Raw genomic sequence first — 22,545 nt, forward strand, 5'->3', positions numbered from 1 at the left:
AGCTTTATCATATCTGACCATTTTGTCATGGCTGTTCCATGTGTTTTTTAGAACTAAAGCATTACAGATGGAATTGAAGTCCCCTGTATACATCTTTTGAATTGCATTTACCTCTCTGTGGTTCCAGAGGTAGTTACCATATGAATTTGTTGTTATTCATGCTCATAGATGCTTTAAAACTTGTTGTATATGGTTATTTCCATAAGCATCATAACATTATTTTACATGTTTTTAATGTATATAAATAGTATACTTGATATTTTCTTCTGCAGCTTACTTTTTAAAATTTTTAATCTAATTTTTATTTTATATTGGAGTAGAGTTGATCTACAATGTTGTGTTAGCTTCAGGTGTAGAGCAAAGTGATTCAGTTATACATATACATATATCCATTCTTTTTCAGATGCTTTTCCCATATAGATTATTACAGAGTAGTAAATAGAGTCCCTGTGCTATACAGTAGGTCCTTGTAGATCTATTTTTTTTGAACATCTTTATTGGAGTATAATTGCTTTACAATGGTGTGTTAGTTTCTGCTTTATAACAAAGTGAATCAGTTATACATATACATATGTCCCCATATCTCTTCCCTCTTGCATCTCCCTCCCTCCCACCCTCCCTATCCCACCCCTCTAGGTGGTCACAAAGCCCCGAGCTGATCTCCCTGTGCTATGCGGCTGCTTCCCACTAGCTATCTATTTTACGTTTGGTAGTGTATATATGTCCATGCCACTGTCTCACTCTGTCCCAGCTTACCCTTCCCCCTCCCCGTATCCTCAAGTCCATTCTCTAGTAGGTCTGCATCTTTATTCCCATCTTGCCCCTAGGTTCTTCTGACATTTTTTTTTCCATATATATGTGTTAGCATATGGTATTTGTTTTTCTCTTTCTGACTTACTGCACTCTGTATGACAGTCTCTAGGTCCATCCACCTCACTACAAATAACTCAGTTTTGTTCCTTTTTATGGCTGAGTAATATTCCGTTGTATATATATGCCACATCTTCTTTATCCATTCATCTCTGGATGGACACTTAGGTTGCTTCCATGTCCTGGCTATTGTAAATAGAGCTGCAATGAACATTTTGGTACTTGACTCTTTTTGAATTATGGTTTTCTCAGGGTATATGCCCAGTAGTGGGATTGCTGGGTCATATGGTAGTTCTATTTGTAGTTTTTTAAGGAACCTCCATACTGTTCTCCATAGTGGCTGTACCAATTCACATTCCCACCAGCAGTGCAAGAGGGTTCCCTTTTCTCCACACCCTCTCCAGCATTTATTGTTTCTAGATTTTTTGATGATGGCCATTCTGACTGGTGTGAGATGATATCTCATTGTAATTTTGATTTGCATTTCTCTAATGATTAATGATGTTAAGCATTCTTTCATGTGTTTTTTGGCAATCTGTATATCTTCTTTGGAGAAATGTCTATTTAGGTCTTCTGCCCATTTTTGGATTGGGTTGTTTGTTTTTTTGTTATTGAGCTGCATGAGTTGCTTGTATGTTTTGGAGATTAATCCTTTGTCAGTTGCTTCATTTGCAAATATTTTCTCCCATTCTGAGGGTTGTCTTTTCATCTTGTTTATGGTTTCCTTTGCTGTGCAAAAGCTTTGAAGTTTCATTAGGTCCCATTTGTTTATTTTTGTTTTTATTTCCATTTCTCTAGGAGGTGGGTCAAAAAGGATCTTGCTGTGATTTATGTCATAGAGTGTTCTGCCTATGTTTTCCTCTAAGAGTTTGATGGTGTCTGGCCTTACAGTTAGTTCTTTAATCCATTTTGAGTTTATTTTTGTGTATGGTGTTAGGGAGTGTTCTAATCTCATACTTTTACATGTACCTGTCCAGTTTTCCCAGCACCACTTATTGAAGAGGCTGTCCTTTCTCACTGTACATTCCTGCCTCTTTTATCAAAGATAAGGTGACCATATGTGTGTGGGTTTATCTCTGGGCTTTCTATCCTGTTCCATTGATCTATATTTCTGTTTTTGTGCCAGTACCATACTGTCTCGATTACTGTAACTTTGTAGTATAGTCTGAAGTCAGGGAGCCTGATTCCTCCAGCTCCGTTTTTTTCCCTCAAGATTGCTTTGGCTATTTGGCATCTTTTGTGTTTCCATACAAATTGTGAAATTTTTTGTTCTAGTTCTGTGAAAAATGCCAGTGGTAGTTTGAAAAAAATATGGACCGCTTCATGAATTTGCGTGTCATCCTTGTGCAGGGGCCATGCTAATCTTCTCTGTATCATTCCAATTTTAGTATATGTGCTGCTGAAGCGAGCACCAGCTTACTTTTTTTTCTTTTACAACTTTATTTGTTTATTTATGGCTATGTTGGGTCTTCGTTTCTGTGTGAGGGCTTTCTCTAGTTGTGGCAAGCGAGGGCCACTCTTCATCGCGGTGCACGGGCCTCTCACTGTCGCAGCCTCTCTTGTTGCGGTGCACAGGCTCCAGATGTGCAGGCTCAGTAATTGTGGCTCACGGGCCCAGTTGCTCCGCGGCATGTGGGATCTTCCCAGACCAGGGCTTGAACCCGTGTCCCCTGCGTTGGCAGGCAGATTCTCAACCACTGCGCCACCAGGGAAGCCCCCTAGCTTACTTTTTAAATTCAACTTTATAGACTTGAGATTTAACCACATAGCTCAAGTTCATTCATTTTCACTGATGTTTAATATCATGGTTTTATATTTTCCATCTCTGTCAAGCTGTGCTCTTCAATGGGAGAGGCCACAACAGTGAGAGGCCCGCATACCGAAAAAAAATATATATATATAGGCAAATCCAGTTTTGGGTGTGGGTGTGGGGAAATGGGCGTTCTTGTGCTCTGTTGTGACCATAAATTGATGATGAACTTTCTGGATGGCAGTTTGCTAGCAGTGTATGTAGTAAAATTTTAAATATGCTACCCCTTAGACTCAGAAATTCCACATCTACTAGAAATTTACTCTCAGGTAATAATAAAACTGTATTCAGAAATATACTTATGAGAGTATTTCTTGTAGCTTTATATACAGTTTATATTAATGATAAATTAGAAATGACCTAAATATCCATCAATAGGTGGATATATAATCAATATCCATCAATAGGTGATTAGATAAATTATTATAACTGCTGTGGAATACTGTACAGTCACTTAGAACAATATTGGGAATCACTGTCAATATGAAAAAGACATGCCCATACCTTGTTGACTGACAAGTAAGTTATGGTTGAGCATACATAGTATGATACCTGTTTTGGGCCAGATTCTAGCAGAAGCAGAGCCTGAGATGGGGATTCTTGTGCAAGTGATTAATTGAGTGTGCTTAGGAGATACAGGACCAGGGAAAAAGCTAGGCAAAGATGTGGTCTTAGCTGGGAACTAATTTCATATTGATCCCATGAGAATTATGGAGCTTGAATACATCTACTACAATATTTTCTATAAAATTGAATTTATGGTCATGTAATATGCATATGAGCTTATATGCATGGAAAGATTTCTACAAAGGTATTTACCAAATATTGTTTTCTCCTGTTTTCCGTGGGATTTCTAATAATTTTTACATTGCTTGGTATACTTTTCTTAAAAATTATTCCATAGGTCTTTTATTTGTATCTAACTTATCAAATTTTTTTTTAGTTCATCTAACCACTTTTTTATAATGGTGCTGATATATATTTTTTTATTTTTTTAAATTTATTCATTTTTTATACAGCAGGTTCTTATTAGTTATCTATTTTATACATATTAGTGTGTATATGTCAATCCCAATCTCCCAATTCATCTAACCATCATTAACCCCCTCCCCTGCTTTCCCCCTTTCATGTCCATATGTTTGTTCTCTACATCTGTGTCTCTGATTCTGCCTTGCAAAGCAGTTCATCTGTACCATTTTTCTAGATTCCACATATATGTGTTAATGTACAATATTTGTTTTTCTCTTTCTGACTTACATCACTCTGTATGACAGTCTCTAGGTCCATCCACATCTCTACAGATGACCAGATTTTGTTCCTTTTTATGGCTGAGTAATATTCCATTGTGTATATGTACCACATCTTCTTTATCCATTCATCTGTCAATGGGCATTTAGGTTGCTTCCGTGACCTGGCTATTGTAAATAGTGCTGCAATGAACATTGGGATGCATGTGTCTTTTTGAATTATGGCTTTCTCTGGGTATATGCCCAGCAGTGGGATTGCTGGATCATATGGTAATTCTATTTTTAGTTTTTTAAGGAAACTCCATACTGTTCTCCACAGTGGCTGTATCAATTTACATTCCCTGTTGTACTTTTTTATAGAATTTGAATTTTCTGTGTTTACATATTCTTTTATAAGGATGTTTGTAAACTTTTGCTTTTTATTGATTTTAAACTTACATACAGTAAAATTTACTCTTTTTTGGTTGTATAGGTCTATGAGCCTGGACAATCACATAGTTATGTAATCACCACTACTGCAATCAAGATTCAGAACAGTTCTATCATTTCAATAAAACTCTCTGCTGCCCATTTGTAGTTAAATCCTCCCTTAACCCTTGACCTTGGAAATCACTGATATGGGAAACAATGTTATGGAATTAATGTGGGAAAGCTTCAGATACAATATAAATGACATCACTAGTGAAGCCACATAGGGGGAAAAATTGAAAACCATTAAGTTGTGGCTATTCCAAGTGTAAACTGAAGGCTCTCCAGTATCCTAGTGTTATTTGGTCAACCTTCTCCTTTTTCTATTTTTTCTCCCCCTCAATATTCCTAAAGGACCACTAACTGGTAGCCAGGGCTCCCCTGCACCCGAGATCCTGAGCCTCCAACAACATGAATAGATGCCCTCAACCCCATCCTTGGAAGCCAAGTACCACAGCCTCTCTATGGAAGATCTGTCCAGCCAGAAGCCCCCCAGAAAAGACCTTCTGTCTGTATCCAGAGCAATAAATTGGGCTGAAGAATTCTGCCTAGAGTCTAAGTCCCCTTTGTATTTTTCCTACTAGTTGAATTTGAACTGAATTACAGAGTTTACAGTCCAGCCTCATCAGGGCCTGATAATTATCTGTCTAGGAAAAGTGGAACTGGAAGTGTTTGCAGAGCCCCAAGAGATGTTAAGGCCCTCAGTGACTGAGTTGAAGCAGTGAGAATGGAGATAAAAGCCAGGGTCATACTGCAAAGGTGGCCAGAAAGCTGCCTAGGTTGCTGTGAGATCTCAGATATGTCTCCTTTTTCTAGGATTCCATTTCCTCGTTGAAATAACGGAGTGATTTTTTTTTTCCCTTAAACAGGGCTGACTTTTGTTTTGTTTTGTTTTGTTTTTAATTTATTTTGCCATGCTGGGTCTTAGTTGCAGCATGCAGGATCTAGTTCCCAGGCCCCCTGCTTTGGGAGTATGGAGTCTTAACTGCTGGACCACCAGGGAGGTCCTTGGAGTGATCTTTATTTTATTTTTAAAATTATTTATTTATTTATTTTGGCTGTTTGGGTCTTCGTTGCTCCGTGCAGGCTTTCTCTAGTTGCGGCGAGCAGGGGCTACTCTTCGTTGCAGTGTGCGGGCTTCTCATTGTGGTGGCTTCTCTAGTTGCTGAGCATGGGCTCTAGGCGTGCAAGCTTCAGTAGTTGTGGTTCACAGGCTCTAGAGCTCAAGCTCATTAGTTGTGGCGCAGTGGTTTGGTTGCTCTGCGGCATGCCGGATCTTCCCGGACTAGGGCTCGAACTGGCGTCCCCTGCATTGGCAGGCGGATTCTTAACCACTGCGCGCCACCAGGGAAGTCCCTGGAGTGATCTTTAAATGAAGAAGGCATATCTCAGAACATTTTGTTGTCAGCCAAGAGCACTGGGACAGAATAAACATTGTCAATTTTGAAGTAGTCTGGATGCTAATTATGTGTGATGGGAAATTAAGAATATCTAAATATTAATTTCTAGAGCAGTACCATCCAGAAGGCTGAATAAATGTACAGGTAATTCATATAAATGAGCTTGTGTGTATCTACAGTTACAGCTGTTTCTCGTTACAAAGAGTTATAAACAGTACTGCCTTGATCCAGCTGTTCTTTATCGTGACTGGGCCTTTTTAATAGCCTCCTAACTGCTTTCCTGCCCAGCTTAAATCCATTCTTCATACTGCAGTTGCAACTTGATTGACCTACAGCGAAATCTGACCCGATCCAATGAGCACAGCCAGCTTGACTGCAGTCAAACAAGAGAATCCCCAAATGCTAGTGCTCATCGAGGCTGGCCTTTGGCTTCCTCCGCCCCATACAAAATGCTGAAAGGCAGTGCCACCATAGGCCACCGGGAAAAAAAGCAGCCTGCTCTTCGTAGGAGTTGGTCCGGGTGAAAGGGAGTGAAGCCCCCAGAGAAGCGCGGGCGTTCTACAAGAGCAGAAGCGCAGGCTCCGTAAAGCGCGCCAGCTGGTGAAGTACTTCCGGAGCGCCGGAGCGTCGCCGCCCACCGTCGGAGGTGAGTGCAAGGTGAACAGGCGTTCTTGTTCCACATTCCGGGCGGGCAGCGCCACAGGTTCCCCCAGGCCCCGGGGAGGCGGACCCGGGAGGGGGTCGGGCGGTGGCGCAGGGCCGCATCGAGCGAGGAGGTCTGCGGGCAGTCCAGCCTCCCTCAGCCCCCCGCCGCGGCCGCCTTGGGAGTGGGGCGGGGGTGTGGACTGCCTTGGAAGGGGTGGCCCCGGTAAGTGACACGCTACGGTTTAGAAAGTGACCGTATCGAGCGCCTACTAAGTGCAGTGTTGTTCCGGGTTCCGGGGACGCAACTGTGATTGAGACGGACGCGGGGACTTTTCAGCCTCATGGGAAAGTCGATATTAATCAAGTCTGATCATAACCGCTGCTCCTGCTCGTAATAACCCCATTGTTTGGGGGCAGAAGACGATGTTCTTAACGTTCATGGGCCCTGTGTGGCCTGGCATCTTGCTTTTGTTTACGTGTATTTTTTTGCTCTATTGTTTCACGCGGGAGAGAGCATTACTTAGTGGTTATGAATACAGATCTTGTGGCCTAAGATAATTAATTAAACTTTCTAAGGCTCATTTCTTTGTTTTGGTCAAATGAGGACAACAGTATTACATATTTCCTAGTACATAGTAAAGTGCCCGAGTTCTGAGGCTGGCATATTGCAGGCCTTCAGTAAATGTCACCTGTCGTTATTCGCAGCTAATACAGGTTTGCAGGTTTAAAGGTAAGGTATTGACTGAGTTGGGCTCACTCTTGTTTCTCTTTGCTTCTTCTCTCAGCCCCTGCCCTTCATTGAGAGGGAGCCCCGGTGATGGCTATCAGGCCCCTTAAAGCCTGGCACAAGGTGAGCATGGGATCCCTCAGATGTGTCTTCAAGAGATATGATTTGAAGGAAATGGAGGATGAGAGGGGTGATTCTGACACAGTCCTAGAGCCAAAGCAGTAGGAAGACCCCTGTTCACACATCCCTCATCCAACCCCCCTCCTCCCCCAGTGAGACTGGATGATGGTGAGAGGCTAAGCAGCAGAGACCCCAGGGCCCAGGAAGTGATGGCTGGAGATAGCTGGAGAGAATGTCCTGGGAAGCCAAAGTACAGCCTCCTGTATTCTGAGGATTTCTGCTCAGCCAGAGGATCTCCAAGTTCAATAGTTTCCCCCACAGAGGGATATGTGAGAATGAGGGACTCAGGCTAGTGGTGTGGATCACAAGGTTCTTGGGAAGTGGGGGCAGAGGGACAGCAGGAGGAAGGCAAGAAAAGGGGGGCCTGTGCTGAAACCGCACAACTCAGATGGGACTTGAATCCAGCCGAAACCCAGACTGGGACTTGAACTCCCTGTTTTTTAATTGAGATCACACACCTGGTCTCAGGATTTAATGACACTCAGGTTCTTTATGTCTCCTCGAAGAAAGCATTCAGTGAGAGACAAAGTGATAGGTAAGAAGTGGATTTATTTGTAGAGATACACATTCTATTAATGTAAGTTCCTGTGCCCAATGCACAGTGAGGCCAAACAAACTGAAACGTTGAAGTTTGGAGCAGAGAAAGGTTTATTGCAAGGCCATGCAAGGAGACGAGGTGGCTCATGCCCTAAAAGCCCCAAACTCCCCAAAGGGTTTCAGCAAAGCACTTTTAAAAGCCGGGTGAGGGAGGGGGGTGCAGGGTGTGTGGTCAGCTTGTGCACAGTTCTCTGATTGGCTGATGGTGTAGCAGGATGGGGTCACAGGGCTAACATTATCAGTCCTTAGGCTTCAGGAGGCCTGGGGTGGGGGAGCGGTTACATCTGCAAAACAACTCAGGAAATGTGCATCAAATGCTACTCTCTAAGTACTTCAGAGAGGAGCGAAAGCAGAGGATACGGGGGAAGGCCTGTCCCAGGAAGGCCCCATGGAGTCCTGCTGGGTTACAGTTCCACAGACAGAAAGTGGTCCATCTCAAAGGGCGAGAGTGGCCCTAGGAGAAAGACACTCCACAGAGACAGTGTGGGCCATCTCAGAAAGTGAGAGGCCCTGGGTTTCCCTTGTGGTGCAGAGGTTAAGAATCCACCTGCCAATGCAGGGGACACGGGTTCAAGCCCTGGTCCGGGAAGATCCCACATGCCACAGAGCAGCTAAGCCCATGCACCACAACTACTAAGCCAGTGCTCCAGAGCCTGCAAACCACAACTACTGAGCCCACGCACCTAGAGCCCATGCTCCACAACAAGAGAAGCCACTGCAATGAGAAGCCTGTGCACCACAACGAAGAGTAGCCCCTGCTCGCCGCAACTAGAAAAAGCCTGCAGGCAGCAATAAAGACCCAATGCAGCCAAAAATAAATAAATAAAATAAAAAGGATCCGCCTGCCAATGCAGGGGACACGGGTTCGATCCCTGGCCTGGGAAGATCCCACACGCTGCGGAGCAACTAAGCCCCTGTGCCACAACTACTGAGCCTGCGCTCTAGAGCCCGTGAGCCACAACTACTGAAACCTGTGCACCTAGAGCCTGTGCTCCACAACAAGAGAAGCCACCGCAATGAGAAGCCCGTGCACCACAACGAAGAGTAGCCCCCACTCGCCACATCTAGAGAAAGCCTGTGCACAGCAGTGAAGACCCAACACAGCCAAAAATAAAAACAAATAAATAAATAAATTTATTTAAAAAAAAAAAGTGTCTCTAATCTTCTGACATTTGTTGCCTGTGGAGCTTAGGGTCAGGATCTTGGGCTTAAGTTTGCTGTTGTGTGGTGATCCATTTAAGTGTTTTAACCCACAAAGTTGAGGTCAGGTTGGCATTTTCTATAGATCATTCTATGTGCTGGACAGAAGGTGGACTTGGAGGATGAGTCTGGAGTTAGGGACTGTTGCAGTGCTCCACAGGACAGTTGCTGAGGAACTGAAAAATTATATGGTGAGTAATGATGGCGAGTAGGAGTCAGATCCAAGAAATACTTAGGAGGTAAAATTGGCAGGATCTGATTACTGATTGTGTGTCAGAACTGAGCAGTGAGTAGGGAAATGGTGAAGAGGGATTCTCGGGTTTCTAGCATAGGAGACCAGGCTGAAAGTGTTGGTACTAACTCACTGAGACAAGGGATCAAAATCAGAACCAACGTCATGTTTGAGCATTTGTTTCTCACCATTTGTTTCTCACGTACTGAGCAGTTGGTGTGAATTTGGAGGAGCAAAGGAGCCAGTTTAGGAAGGGAGATGAGTTCAAAACTGGATTGTGGCTCATATGAATGAGGAACATAACTGGGATGAAGGTTGTATCAGCTTAAAAGAAAAAAAGCACAACATAAGATCTGTGAGTTGAGTTTATTCAGTGTTTTACTAAGGACTGTAGCCCAGGAGTCAGCCTCTCAGCTCTGAGAAACTGTTCTGAAGACATAAGGAAGGAGCCAGGATGTATATGAATATTTGCCGTAGGGGAGAAAAAAAAAAACATGTCAAACATCAAAAGATTACTCCTAAACACAAAGACATCTTGAGTTAATGATTTTAGTGCTTTGCATGGGAAGATTCAAGAATTTGGGGTCATTGAAAAATTTCCTTAGATATGTATCTTAACTAACTAGGGGTTGTATCCAGAGCACAGAACGATTCCTGTTTTTCTCCATCCTGAATTCTTCTCCATCCTGAATTCCTCTCAGGCGCATTGTGGGTGGAAGACTGCAGTGGCTAATGGCTTGATCCTTGTAAAACTGGAATGGCAGGCAACAATATTTTTTTTCTTTAGTCATCAGGGCATCTGAGTTAGCCATGTGGTGATGCCAGAACCTCATGAGACCTTGGAGTGAGGAGATGGAAGGGTCATCACTGCACAGGGAAGGCACCAAAGAGACCAGGGGATCAGATCATGGCACTGTATGGGAAGGGAGAGTTGGGCTGCTGGCAGGTTTGTCTGGCAGAGGACGGATTATGTGAGGGGCATAAAGAGAGACGGCCCGAGGAGCTACCTAGCAGCCATTAGAATCAGGAAGCACTTTCTCCTAGGAAGACCATCTGGAGTTGAGTAGGCTGTTCAGAGGGAAATCTGCTGGAGGGGCTCAAGCAGAGACTTCACAGTCCCCCCCACCTTTTTTTTTTTTTTTTTTTTTTGCGGTATGCGGGCCTCTCACTGTTGTGGCCTCTCCCATTGCGGAGCACAGGCTCCGGACGCGTAGGCTCAGCAGCTATGGCTCATGGGCCCAGCCGGTCCGCGGCATGTGGGATCCTCCTGGACCGGGGTACGAACCCGTGTCCCCTGCATCGGCAGGCGGACTCTCAACCACTGCGCCACCAGGGAAGCCCAGGATATTTTTTAAATAGACCTTTATTGGAGTATAATTGCTTCACAAGACTGTGTTAGTTTCTTGTGTTAGTTGTAAGAATGGATATTTCTGATAAACCCTGAGGCTGTGAGCCACGTGGCAGAGCAGTTCTCCTGGGTTCCCTTACCCAACTGCTCTCTGCCCGGGCGCCCCCTTCCCGATAAAGTCTTCTGCTTTGTCAGCAAAAAAAAAAAAAAAGATATTTCTGGGTCTCTCCTTCAAGCATTCATTCTTCTGACTTTCTTAGTAAGCATTCAAAAGCATAGGGCTTAGGACTGAAAACCTAGTAAGATTTTCTTTTCTCTACTTCTGTGCTGTTATCATGGTAGTCACTAGCTACATGTGCTTATTAAATTAAACTCTTAAGCACTTGAAGTGGGGCTGATTCAGATTGAGAGATGCTGTAAGTACCAGAGTTTGAAGACCTAGTATAAAAAAATGTAATTGAGGGGACTTACCTTGCAGTTCAGTGGTTAAGACTCTGCGGTTCCACTGCACGGGGCGTGGGTTCCATCCTTGGTCAGGGAACTAAGATCCTACAGGCCATGCGGCACGGCCAAAAAAAAAAAAAAAGTAAAAAGTAAAAAAATGTAAATGACCTCATTAATAATCTTTATGTTGATTTCATGTTGAAATAAAATTTTGGATATATTGGGTTAAATAAAATATATTATTTAAATATATTACATAAAATGTATTATTAAAATTAATGTTGCCATTTTCTTTTTACTTTTTTAATGTGGCCACCAGAAAATTTAAATTACATATGTAGCTTGCATTTATGGCTCACATTATATTTCTTTGGACATCCCTCTTCTACTGCAGAGCATATCCTTAAGCCCCCTTACTTACCCATCCGTGCATAAATGTTGTTGGTGCATGTGGAAAGTCTAGAACACAGAGTTTATGGCCGACCTGAAGAGTTCTGTCCTAGGGAACTTACTGCATGGGAACAGAAAATGAGAGAGCAGTCATGTTGTATGAAAGGAGAGAAGGTTAGCAGTCCCCTTGACAAGGATGGAAGAGGCCCTCGGACCTGACAATATGTATTCAGAAAATTAGAGAGCAGTCAAATGGGAGTGTGGAGCAGGGGCCCCACCGCGGTGCCTTTGCCATCGTGACAGAGTTCCGTAATGGGCTCTGTTTTAGAAATACTAACTCAAAATAGTATGTAATTTGATTGGACTGAGGAGAAAATGAAGGCATAAACCCCTATTCCATTGTCATTATATTGCAATTAATAACTTTGGAGGCCTACACAAGTTTGGGGACAGGGTGATGTAGGGATGGAAAGGATTGTGAGAAATGTCCTGGTACCACTGACAGAGCTTAGTAAAAGTGTCAGTGAATTGGGTAACGTAGGGGAGTCCTGATATAAAAACAGTTTTTATGGTAGATGACACTAGACTTAATGCCACGAAGTTTGAGTTTCCTTGGGACACCCACCTCCCTGGGTATAGCAGCCTGTTGAGAATGCAGCTCTGTAATCTTGGGGAGAGGTCAGGTCTGGAATTGTACAGTTATTTTTGAGCCAGAATAATTTTATTATTGCAGTGCGTGAGTTGTATGCCTATTTATACAGAGTAACAAACAATTATTCAATCATTTATTTATCATACTTATTTATTGTCTACTATGTGCCAGGTATTGTTCAAGACACCCAAGATAGCAGGAAAGAAAACAAAGTCCCTGCTCTCATGGAGTTTATGTTCTAGTGGTTTAAGATCAAGGTCAACTAATTTGTAAAGAAAAGGAAAAATAAAGCAGGTGTTCAGCACATAGTTTTATTTTGCAAAAGATATAAAAAGCTAATATTTTAGAATACAAATTAACAAAAGTGTACGAATTGATAAAGATCAACACTTGAATATAAAATTTATTTTTTTAACAACTCAAAAATTTAGAAATATTGGTTAAATTTTGTGCTTCCCTGGTGGTGCAGTGGTGAAGAATCTACCCTACAATGCAGGGGACATGGGTTCGATCCCTGGTCAGGGAACTAAGATCCCACATGCCACGGGGTAACTGAGCCCACTCGCCACAACTACTGAGCTCGCACGCCTCAGCTAGAGAGCCTGCGTGCCAGAAACTACGGAGCCCACGCGCTGTGGAGCCTGCACGCCACAACTAAAGAGAAAACCCGCACACTGCAATGAAGAACCCATGCGCCACTAGGAAAGATCCCACATGCCTCAAGGAAGTCCTGCGGGCCGCAACTAAGACCTGACACAGCCAAAAATGAATGTAATGAGTGCAGCAAACCTTTTGCTGTTAAGTCAACATTAAGTCGGCATCAGAGAATCCACAGTGGAAAAAAACCATATGAGTGTAGCAAGTGTGGGAAAACCTTTAGGACTTCCTCCCAGCTACATCATCTTGGGTATGCCCACCCTAGAAAGAAGCCTGTCCTGGACCTTGGTTCTTCTGGCCTCCCAGCATTTTTTACCCCATTTTCATGGTAATTACTACCCTACTTTTGGGGGAAATACGACTCTGCCCCAACACAACAGTTCATGTGGTTTGGGTGGAGCTCTGTTCCCTACTGCAAAGGTGGAACATGTAGCCTAGTCTGGCCCATCTGTACTGTTCCTTCCACCCACCACAATGGTGGGTTCAGGTGACCCAAGTTCATCCAATCAGAATGGACCCTTTGACTGTGCAAAACCTACCATGAAGTGACATTCTTTTCTGCTGGACATGGATGTTAGCCTTGACCCACGTGAAGGCTGAGAAGAAAGCCAGCCCTGCAAACAGAGATGCAGAGAACTAAACTTGCCTCTGGACTTTTCAGTGATGTAAATCAAAAAATTAAATTCTTTGCTTAAATAGTTTTGAGTTGGGATTTCTTTCACTTGTAACAGAATCCATACTGATATTGAGCCATTGCAATGTCTCATATGTTTCAAAACCTTCAGAGTTAACATAAACTTGATTTAGCTTCACTGATTCCACACTATGAAGAAACCTTTCATGTGAGTGATGTATTGGAAAAGATGTAGCTATGATTCTGACGGTTCATACAGAGGCAACCATTCAAGTGTTGTGAATGTGGGAAAGCCTTTAACCCTCGATTAAGCCAAGTCAACATTCAGGCATCCTAAATGGTTGGAAGTTACAGCAATTTAAGCACTTTAATGAAAATTTCAAGTTATTATAAAACAAAATCTCTATCGAATATTCTGTAGGGTAGATGAATGTATTAATTAGAAAATATTTTTTTAAGGATTTATTTCCTACTCAGTTTCTAATAGAAGTGGATGCTGAATTTTATCTTATTTTAGATTGTTAAAGATGATATTTCTTTTTTGACCTATTTATATAGTTATATTAATGTTTTTCCTAATATTGAGTCATACTTATGTTCTCATAATCTTAGTTGGGTATAGTGTTGTTAAGTTTCTTTAAATGTTGCTGGATTATATTAATATGTTTAGGATATTAGCATCTATATTCATAAGTGTGATTGGCCTGTAATTTTTTTCACTCTTTGTCAAGATTTGGGACCTGAATTATACCACGTTGCTAAAAATAGTTAGGAGACTATTCTTTCTCTGTGCTTTGGAATAGTTTCAAAAGCCTAGTAATTATCTGTTCTTTGGAGATTTGAAAAAAGTTCACCTGTAAAGCTGCCTGGACCAGTTGCTTTTGTTGGGGGTAGTGTAGAGCAGAGTAGAACTTTCACTACTTTAGTAATTCCTTCCCTGGCATTGTCCATTACATTGTCTGTTTCTTCTTGAATCAATGTTGGTAACGTATAATTTCCCACTGACATTTATAAATCATTAGCTTAGCATTGTACCCAAGTAATTTTTCTTATTTTAAAAAATATTTTCAAATATGCCCCTTGTCATTCCTGTTTGTTTGTCTATAAAACCTATAGGAAGATTTTTATTACTCATATTTCCGTGCAAAAGCTTGATATTATCATTATAATGCCCGGCATAGCATGTTTGCCCTGCCCTTTGATCTGGTTAGGGGGCTTTTACACCCAAGGAAATGGCTTTGGTTCTCAGTCTGAAGCAGGATTTTACAAACGCAGCACTATTGACATTTAGGACCTGTTAATTTTTTGCTGGACACTGTCCTGTGAGTTGTAGGATGTTTAGCCTACCCACTGGCCTCTACCCACTAGATACTGTTTGTGATGTTCTCCCCTACCCTCATTCATAACAATCAAAATTGTTTCCACTGGTCTAAAGAGATACTGAGGATATGTTTTTGTAAAAATAAGGAGGAAGTTCTCTTCTTTGGATGCCTGTCAACCTGTGCCTTGTTACTTCCCATGCCACCTTGTACTGTCATCTGTCATGGCAGTTTTTCAGTTCCAGATTTAACCTGTTGACTGAAATCTGGCCCTGAGAGAATGACTTCACCACTTCCTCTTTATTTGACAGCAATCTACCCCTGCCTGGGGAGGGGAATCATTTTTAGTAGTGGACTTATAATTCTGCCGAAACCAAAGTGATTCAGATAAAGAAATGGTTGAAGTCACTTGAGTTGAGGTTTGTTAGTTCCTGTTGTTGCTTCCCCAACAGAATACTAGCCTTTAATTTGCCATAGCTGTTCTTTAATAAATGCTACTAACCAGTAACATTTTGTGGCACTTATCTCTGCTAGGTGCTCCACAATGCATTAACTTATTAACTCCTAACAGCCTTTGAAGTACTGTTATCTTGTTTCAGTTAGGAAAGTGAGGAACAGAGAGGTTAAGTAGGTTGCCCAAAGATACAGCTAGTAACTGGAAGAGCAGAGATTCAAACCCAGGCAGTCTGGCTTCAGAGCCCATGCTCTAACTGTCACAGAGTGATGCCCTAAAGTCTGGAAGCAAGATCTGTAACAAATGTAATTCAGTGACCAAAAAGACACATTTGAGGTGACTTTGCTATGCTCTTTGTGAGTGGAAGACACTGGGGATCAGATCAAGGCAAAGGGAGGCTGTATATTGGCTTTGGAGAAAAGAGGGCGGTGAATGGGTTGAGATAAAACAGCGAGGCATATCTAGTACAGAGTGGCTCATTGTGTGTTTCACAGTCTCAAAACTGCTGTTGTCAGGGAGGTAGCATGTGCAGAAGTTGAAAATACAGCTCTAGGAGGCAGAGGACCTCGTTCCTAGATTCCCCAGTAAGGCTTAGTGGCTGCGTGGCACTGGCATTTTTGTTGATACAACTATTTGAAAGTAGTACCTTCATAGTAAGTGCCTGAGCCAGAGAGCTGGACCCCCAAGGTGTCTCTTATCTCTAAGGTAACCGAGTAGCTCCATCTTCCTGAACTTGAGTATCTAGCAGATTATCCATGATATGTGACCTAGGTGCCACTGCTGGAGTCCCCCTCTAACTGACTTACTGTCTTTGGATCAGGCTTGGTTAGGTTCAAGTGCACATAATTGAAAATCCAAAATAATAGAGCTTAAAACAAGAATGGAGTTGATTTTTCCTTTTTTAAAAAGAGATCTGGGGACTTCCCTGGTGGTGCAGTGGTTGGGAATCTGCCTGCCAATGCAGGGGACACGGATTCGAGCCCTGGTCTGGGAAGATCCCACATGCCGCGGAGCAACTAAGCCCGTGCTCCACAACTATTGAGCACACGTGCCACAACTACTGAAGCCCACGCGCCTAGAGCCTGTGCTCCACAACAAGAGAAGCCACCGCCGTAAGAAGCCCGGGCACTGCAATGAAGAGTAGTCCCCGCTCGCCTCAACTAGAGAAAGCCAGCGCAGCAACGAAGTCCCAAGGCAGCCAAAAATAAATTAATTAATTAATTTTAAAAAATATATAAAATAAAAGAGATCTGGAGATAGGCAGCTGCACACTGGCAGCGGGAATCCTGCCTCCTTCCAGTTCACCGCACTGCCATCCATCAGATGGGGCAATATCCTCACAGTCTAAAGCAACAGCTAGAGCTCCAGCCATTCCAGGATGCAGGATGGAGGAAAAGAAGAGCATGTCACCTTCCTTTCAAGGAAATATCCTGTAAGTGCTGAGAACACTTCCACTTCCACTTCACTGTGCAGAACTTAGTCCTGGGAGAGCCACAGACTTACAAGGATGGCAAGAACTGTCCTTGGATGAGAGATAAGGTGCCAACCCCTGATGAACTTTTCTGTTACTAAATAAGAGGGACAAATAGATGTTTGTACAGGCAACTAGCAGCCTCTAACACCGCCAACATGTCTTAACTTTATATGTCTAAATTAGTTTGCACGTACTGCCGTAGCAAATACCACAGACTGTGAGGCTTAAACAACGGAGATTTATTTTCTCACAATTCTGGAGGCTGGAAGTTCAAAATCAAGGTGTTAGCAGGTTTGATTTCTCCTGAGGCCTTTCTCCTTGGCTTACAGAAGGGCAGGAGGGGCAGTCATAGGAGACAACACAGGACATGAAGAGGTAATCAGTGCCACTGGGCATTATGGCAAGGTTGGTGGCAAGTGGGTACAAACATGTACAGGGAGGCCATGCGAGATGCCTCTGAAGACACCACGTCCATCTGCCAGGGATGCTGGACTGTAGCTTGAGCAGCCCCATGTTGAGGTATCCATTACAGAGTTCAGGCATCAGATGTGTGGGCAGACAGTATTAACACATCTGTAGAAATCATACTGCTCATACTTTCTCATCAAAGATGTAGATTTGTTGCAATTAGATTTTTCGTCCACCTGGAATTTATTTTAGTGATGGTGTGAAGTAAGAATCTTATTTTTCTATTGGGATATCCAAATGTTCCAGCATAATTTATTGAAAAATTCCTCCTTTCTCCACTGCTTTTTTTCAGCTCTATTAAATGATTGACATGCAATTTAATCAGCTTATTGATTTCTACAAAGGTCTTGCTGGGATTTTGATTGGCTTGCTTTGAATATATAGAGCAGTTTGGGGGATAACTGACATCTTAATAATACTGAGTTTTTCAATCAATGAACACAGTATCTCAATTTATTAGGTATACATTCATCTCTTTTGTGATTATTTTATAGTTTCAGCATGCATATCTTGTACATATTTTGTTAGGCATTAAGTATTTCATGTTTTTTATGCTGTTGTAAATGGTACTATTTTTTAAAATTTATTAAGGTTGCAGGAAATTTTATTGCTGGAAATTTTGGTTTCCAACAATTGATCTTTTTTGCACCTTTACTTTAACTCTGTGACGTTGAAGCCACACAACTCAGTTTGGGACTTGACCCACTGTCTTTTAATAAAAATCACACACCTGGTCTCAGGACCTACTGAAGTTTAGGTTCTTTATGTCTCTGCGCGGAAGGAATTCAGCAAGAGGTGAAGTAGATTTATTGAGAGAAATACAAACTCCACAGAGAGAATATGGGCCCAGGCGAGAGGCCCTGAAATATGGGGTGGTTAGTTTTTATGGGCTGGGTAATTTCATAGGCTAATGACTGGGAGGATTATTTCAACTATCTTGGAGAAGGGTGTGGGGATTTCCAGGAGTTGGGCCACTGCTCACTTTTTGGCCTTTTAGGGTTAGCCTTGGAACTGTCATGGCACCTGTGGGTGTGTCATTAGCATATGGCAGTGTGTTATAATGAGCGTATAATGAGACTCAAGGTTTACGGGAAGTTGAATCTTCTGCTATCTTGGACCTAGTTGGAGTTTTTTTTTTTTTTTCTTCCTTCCCACTCTGTGAGGCATGCGGAATCTTAGCTCCCCCACCAGGGGTCGAACCCGTGCCCCCTGCAATGGGGGCATAGAGTCTCAACCACTGGCCGGTCAGGGAAGTCCAGACCTAGTTGGTTCTAACCAGTTTATGTCATATCCTCAACAGCTGTCATTCCTTTGAAGGTTGTACCCTGGCCCCTTCCCTCCTGTTTCAACCTTGGTAAACTCACTTGTTTGTTCTAGAAGTTCTGTAGATTCTTTGGGATTTTTTTGTGTAGACAATCATGTCCTCTGAAAATAGTAACCGTTTGATTTATTTCCAATCTCTATGCCTTTTATTTCTTTTTCTGGCCTTCTTGCACTTGCTAGGACTCCCAGGAGGATGTTGAATAGTAGTGGGAAGAGCGGACATACCTGCCTTGTTGCCAACTTTACAGGGAAGGCGTTCTCTCACCATTAAGTATGTTTTCAGCAGCAAGGAGATAATCACATCAAATATAGTCAATATAGGTACTGCAACAAAACATTAGGTTAACTTTACATTTTTTGTCAGCCAAGGCAAAAATGACCGTGCATGATACTTAAGTTCCACTATAACTTCATCAATTGCAATGTGATATGAAAACATCTATGATTTCTATTGTTGACAAAGTCGCAAGGCACTGCTGATACTACTGTGGTTTTTGCCAACATATAATTGAAGGAAATGCTAAGTTTCAGCTAGAGGTTAGCTTAAACAAGGATAAGCTTTTTCTATTCTAGGTCCGTGGTTAAAAACGTGCGCCAGGGGAAGAAAGCCAGAGTCCACAGAGAGGAGCGTTCTGGCTTCCTAGAGAGGAAGCTCGTGAAGCTTGGGCGTCGCAGCCGACGTAGTGACGCACTTCCGGTCACGCGGCACATTGCACCTTTCCTGAGGTGAGTGTTGGGGGTTTGTGGCCCCAGCAAAGCTGCTGGGGCCACGCTCTTTACTCCCCTGGAGGAGGGTGTCCCCTTAGTCCCTGATGCCGAGGAGGAGGGAGTCGGGCGGCGCCACCGGATCCGGGGAGCGAGGGCGCCCGCCGGGCAGTCCAGGCCGCCCTGGCGCCTTTTCTCCAGCCCGCTGCGGCTGCCTTAGGAAATGGAGGCTGGGTATGGAAAGGAGACGCCCTTTGACCCGACACAGCCACAGCCTCCCCTGCTCCAATAACTACTTACTGAGCAGCTAAATGCCAGCTGCTCTTGTAGGTTCCCAGGATGTAGCTGCGAATGAGACGGCCGTGGGCCCCTCCCCCAGGGAGCTTTCAGTTTAATGGAAAGCCCCCTGTTAATCCAGTGCGATCGTTTCACTCCACCTGCTCTGAACCCTGTAGTTGCGGTCTGTTGCTTTTAGGATGAAGACGAAGTCCTTGACGTGCAGAGGCCATGGGGGACTTGGCCTCTTGCAACTTCACCTTCGTGTTCAGCACACTTCCCTTGGCTCTGCTACAGTCTTCTTGGACTTTCATATCGGGAACATGTTTTTGCACATGCTGTTACTTTCGGAAAGATTTTTCTTTCAACCTAGTTAATTCCTATTCTTAAGCCTCCCCATCTAGGATAAATTCTCCCTGGCACTAATCACGATTGTGGTCTTAAAGCTAACTATGAGAATCTTTGATTTCTTTAGTCTAAGCTCCGTGATGGAAGAGATCAAACCTTTCTCTCTCCACTGTTATCTCCTGTGTCTCATGCTTGGCCTGGAATGAAATAAATATGTGATAAATGTTTGTGGGATGAAGAAAACATAGATCAGTGTATTATCTCAAACTGGGAGAGGTGGTATACAAGAAAGGGAATACAGTGCTAGTGGAGTGTGTAACCCAGGGCCCCCGACCTGATCTGTGGAGACAGGCGGTGATCTGAAGGGTGAGCAGGCACTTACGTAGATGAAGAGAGGTCAGGCTGCTGGAGAGTATTGCACACAGAGACTGTCAGTTCCAAAGGTTCTAAGGTTGGAGAAGAGTGGTTCATGCAGAGGAACAGTAGGTACAAAGATCCTGAATTAGCATAGTAGATAAACTGAAAGAAGATGGGGCTAGCAGGAAATTGCAGCATGCAATGAGTTTTGGAAGATGCTGGGTTTTTGGTAGAATATGACTGGTTAACAAGAATACAAAGTGTCTGTAGGGGATGATATAATTAAAGTAATAACCCAGACCTTTTGGCATGTTTTGTGGCCTCTTCAGGGTCCTTTGCTAATTTGTTTCTGGTTATTACTGGGTGTAGAGTGGGGTGATGATCAAAAAAGATGCCTGCCCCAAGGTCCAAGAAAAGGAAACCTTACTCTAAGATTCTTTTTCTGATTTTGGGGGGGCTACTTTTACCTATTTTTCCATATTAACCTTAGAAGCACTTTATCAAGTTCTTAAAAAAAAAATATCCTGTTGGGATTACTATTGGAAGCACTTGGATGTAGTTATTAAACGCTTGGCTTCTGGAATCTGGCTTATCTGGTTTGGGAATCCAAGTTCATTCATCCACTGGGTGACTGACCTTGGTAGAGAAAATTATTGTCTTAGACTTGTTTTCGTATTTGGAAAAAAGAAAAGGTTCAAAGGATTATTGTGGAGATTGAATGAGAGAATATGTATTTTTCCTCCAATAACACGTTTCTATTTTTTTTTTACTTTTTATGTTTCTCAGTAAACTTTTATTTTAAAAAATGAAGGTCTGGATTTCCTCTTGTTAGGGTTTGCTCTGAGTTTTCTGGTGTCTTTTGCTTGTTTTGCTCTTTGTGTATTCATGTTCCCCTCTGCTCATGTCTTAGGACAGGCAGCGTTGCATGATGTTGCTGAGTACAGCCTGTGGTGCTGAGGGCAAGTTACTTACCTTTCAAATTCTCAGTTTCCTCAGAATTCAAACTTCATGGCATAGTGTGGATTAAAATAGGAAATATTCATACACCACTTACCAAGTGGCATTTAGTAAATGATTGCTACTGTTACCAGCAAGTTTGTTGATTTAAAGGAGAGCCTTTGTCTGGGTTGGGCTCACTCTTGTTTCTCTTTGCTTCTTCCCTCAGCCCCTGCCCTTCATTGAGAGGAAGCCCAGGTGATGGCTGTCATGCCCCTGAGAGCCTGGCACCAGGTGAGCTGTGATTCCCTCAGGTCAGCCTTGGAGAGATCTGATTTGAAGGAAATGGGGGATGAGAGAGATGATTCTGGCAAAAGTCTTAGAGCCAAAGCAGTAGGAAGACCCTTGTTGATTCTCTTCAGTAGGACTGGATGCCAGAGAAAGCTGATGATGAGGGATTGAACAGCCAGAAGCCCAGCAAGTGATGGCTGGAGAGAGTGTCCTTGGCAGCAGAAGCCTAGGCTCCTGCACTCTGAGGATCTCTGTTGAGCTAGATGGTTCCCAGTTTCAGTGGTTCCTCCTACAGAGGGACCTGTGAGAATGAAGGACTCAGGCTGGTGCTGTAGGTATTGATTACACAGTGAGAGTAATCGAGATTAGCGAGGTCACAAGGTTCTTGGGAAGTAGGGGCAGAGCGGTGGCAGGAAGAAGACAAGAAAAAGTTGGCTTGTCCCATTTATTAAAGAAGTTGAGGGCTTCCCTGGTGGCGCAGTGGTTGAGAGTCCGCCTGCCGATGCAGGGGACACGGGTTCGTGCCCCGGTCCGGGAAGATCCCACATGCCGCGGAGCGGCTGGGCCCGTGAGCCATGGCTGCTGAGCCTGCGCGTCCGGAGCCTGTGCTCCGTAACGGGAGGGGCCACAACAGTGAAAGGCCAGCGTATCGCAAAAAAAAAAAAAAAAAAGAAGAAGTTGGCTTCAGAATCAGGGAAAATATATTTTCCTTGAGGTCAGTGCTGTTGGCTAATCAAGGCAGGGGGCTATAATAGGAATAATCTGCACTAGGACAGAACACCTGAAGTGAGGGATCCCATAAAGCCTCAGTGGCTTTGTGGCCTTGAGCCAGTCACTTAACCTCTTTGCACCTTAACTTCATCTGTGAGGTGAACATTAAGTACCTTACATTTGTGGGACAGGGAAATTGATTTCTTGAGTTGATTTTACTTTTTGAGACTGATGAGTTGCTGGGTGTTCCTTAACCATTTCCTTCTTCCTGGGACTTATTTATCCAGTAACTTATCATCTATGAACTATATCCTAAGTCCCAATCCTGGATTTCTGGTATCTGGCAGGTCCTTCTGCCTACTGCCTCACCAAGACATTATCT

The 22,545-nt window shown here is 43.2% G+C and overlaps 1 protein-coding gene, 1 non-coding gene and 1 pseudogene across 4 annotated transcripts in view; 2 read left to right on the top strand and 1 right to left on the bottom strand.

The window, feature by feature from the left end:
• Positions 1–22,545, top strand: part of ZNF19 (zinc finger protein 19) — a 132,964-nt gene that overhangs the window by 66,699 nt on the left and 43,720 nt on the right. For all 3 annotated transcript variants that reach the window (XM_070044120.1, XM_060288659.2, XM_060288660.1), the window contains exons 3-6: positions 4,400–6,441; positions 7,226–7,290; positions 19,113–19,265; positions 21,391–21,455. In XM_070044120.1, coding sequence (XP_069900221.1) covers positions 21,423–21,455 — 33 coding nt within the window. In that variant the 5' untranslated portion in view covers positions 4,400–6,441; positions 7,226–7,290; positions 19,113–19,265; positions 21,391–21,422. The remainder of the gene's footprint in view (positions 1–4,399; positions 6,442–7,225; positions 7,291–19,112; positions 19,266–21,390; positions 21,456–22,545) is intronic.
• On the bottom strand, positions 2,176–2,282 carry LOC115857067 (U6 spliceosomal RNA). Its single transcript, XR_004041110.1, has one exon. It is a non-coding gene; the product is annotated as a U6 spliceosomal RNA (small nuclear RNA).
• LOC115857065 (U6atac minor spliceosomal RNA) lies at positions 11,711–11,799 on the top strand (annotated as a pseudogene).

The sequence above is a fragment of the Globicephala melas genome, chromosome 19 (assembly GCF_963455315.2).
Source record: "Globicephala melas chromosome 19, mGloMel1.2, whole genome shotgun sequence".
NCBI lineage: Eukaryota > Metazoa > Chordata > Mammalia > Artiodactyla > Delphinidae > Globicephala > Globicephala melas.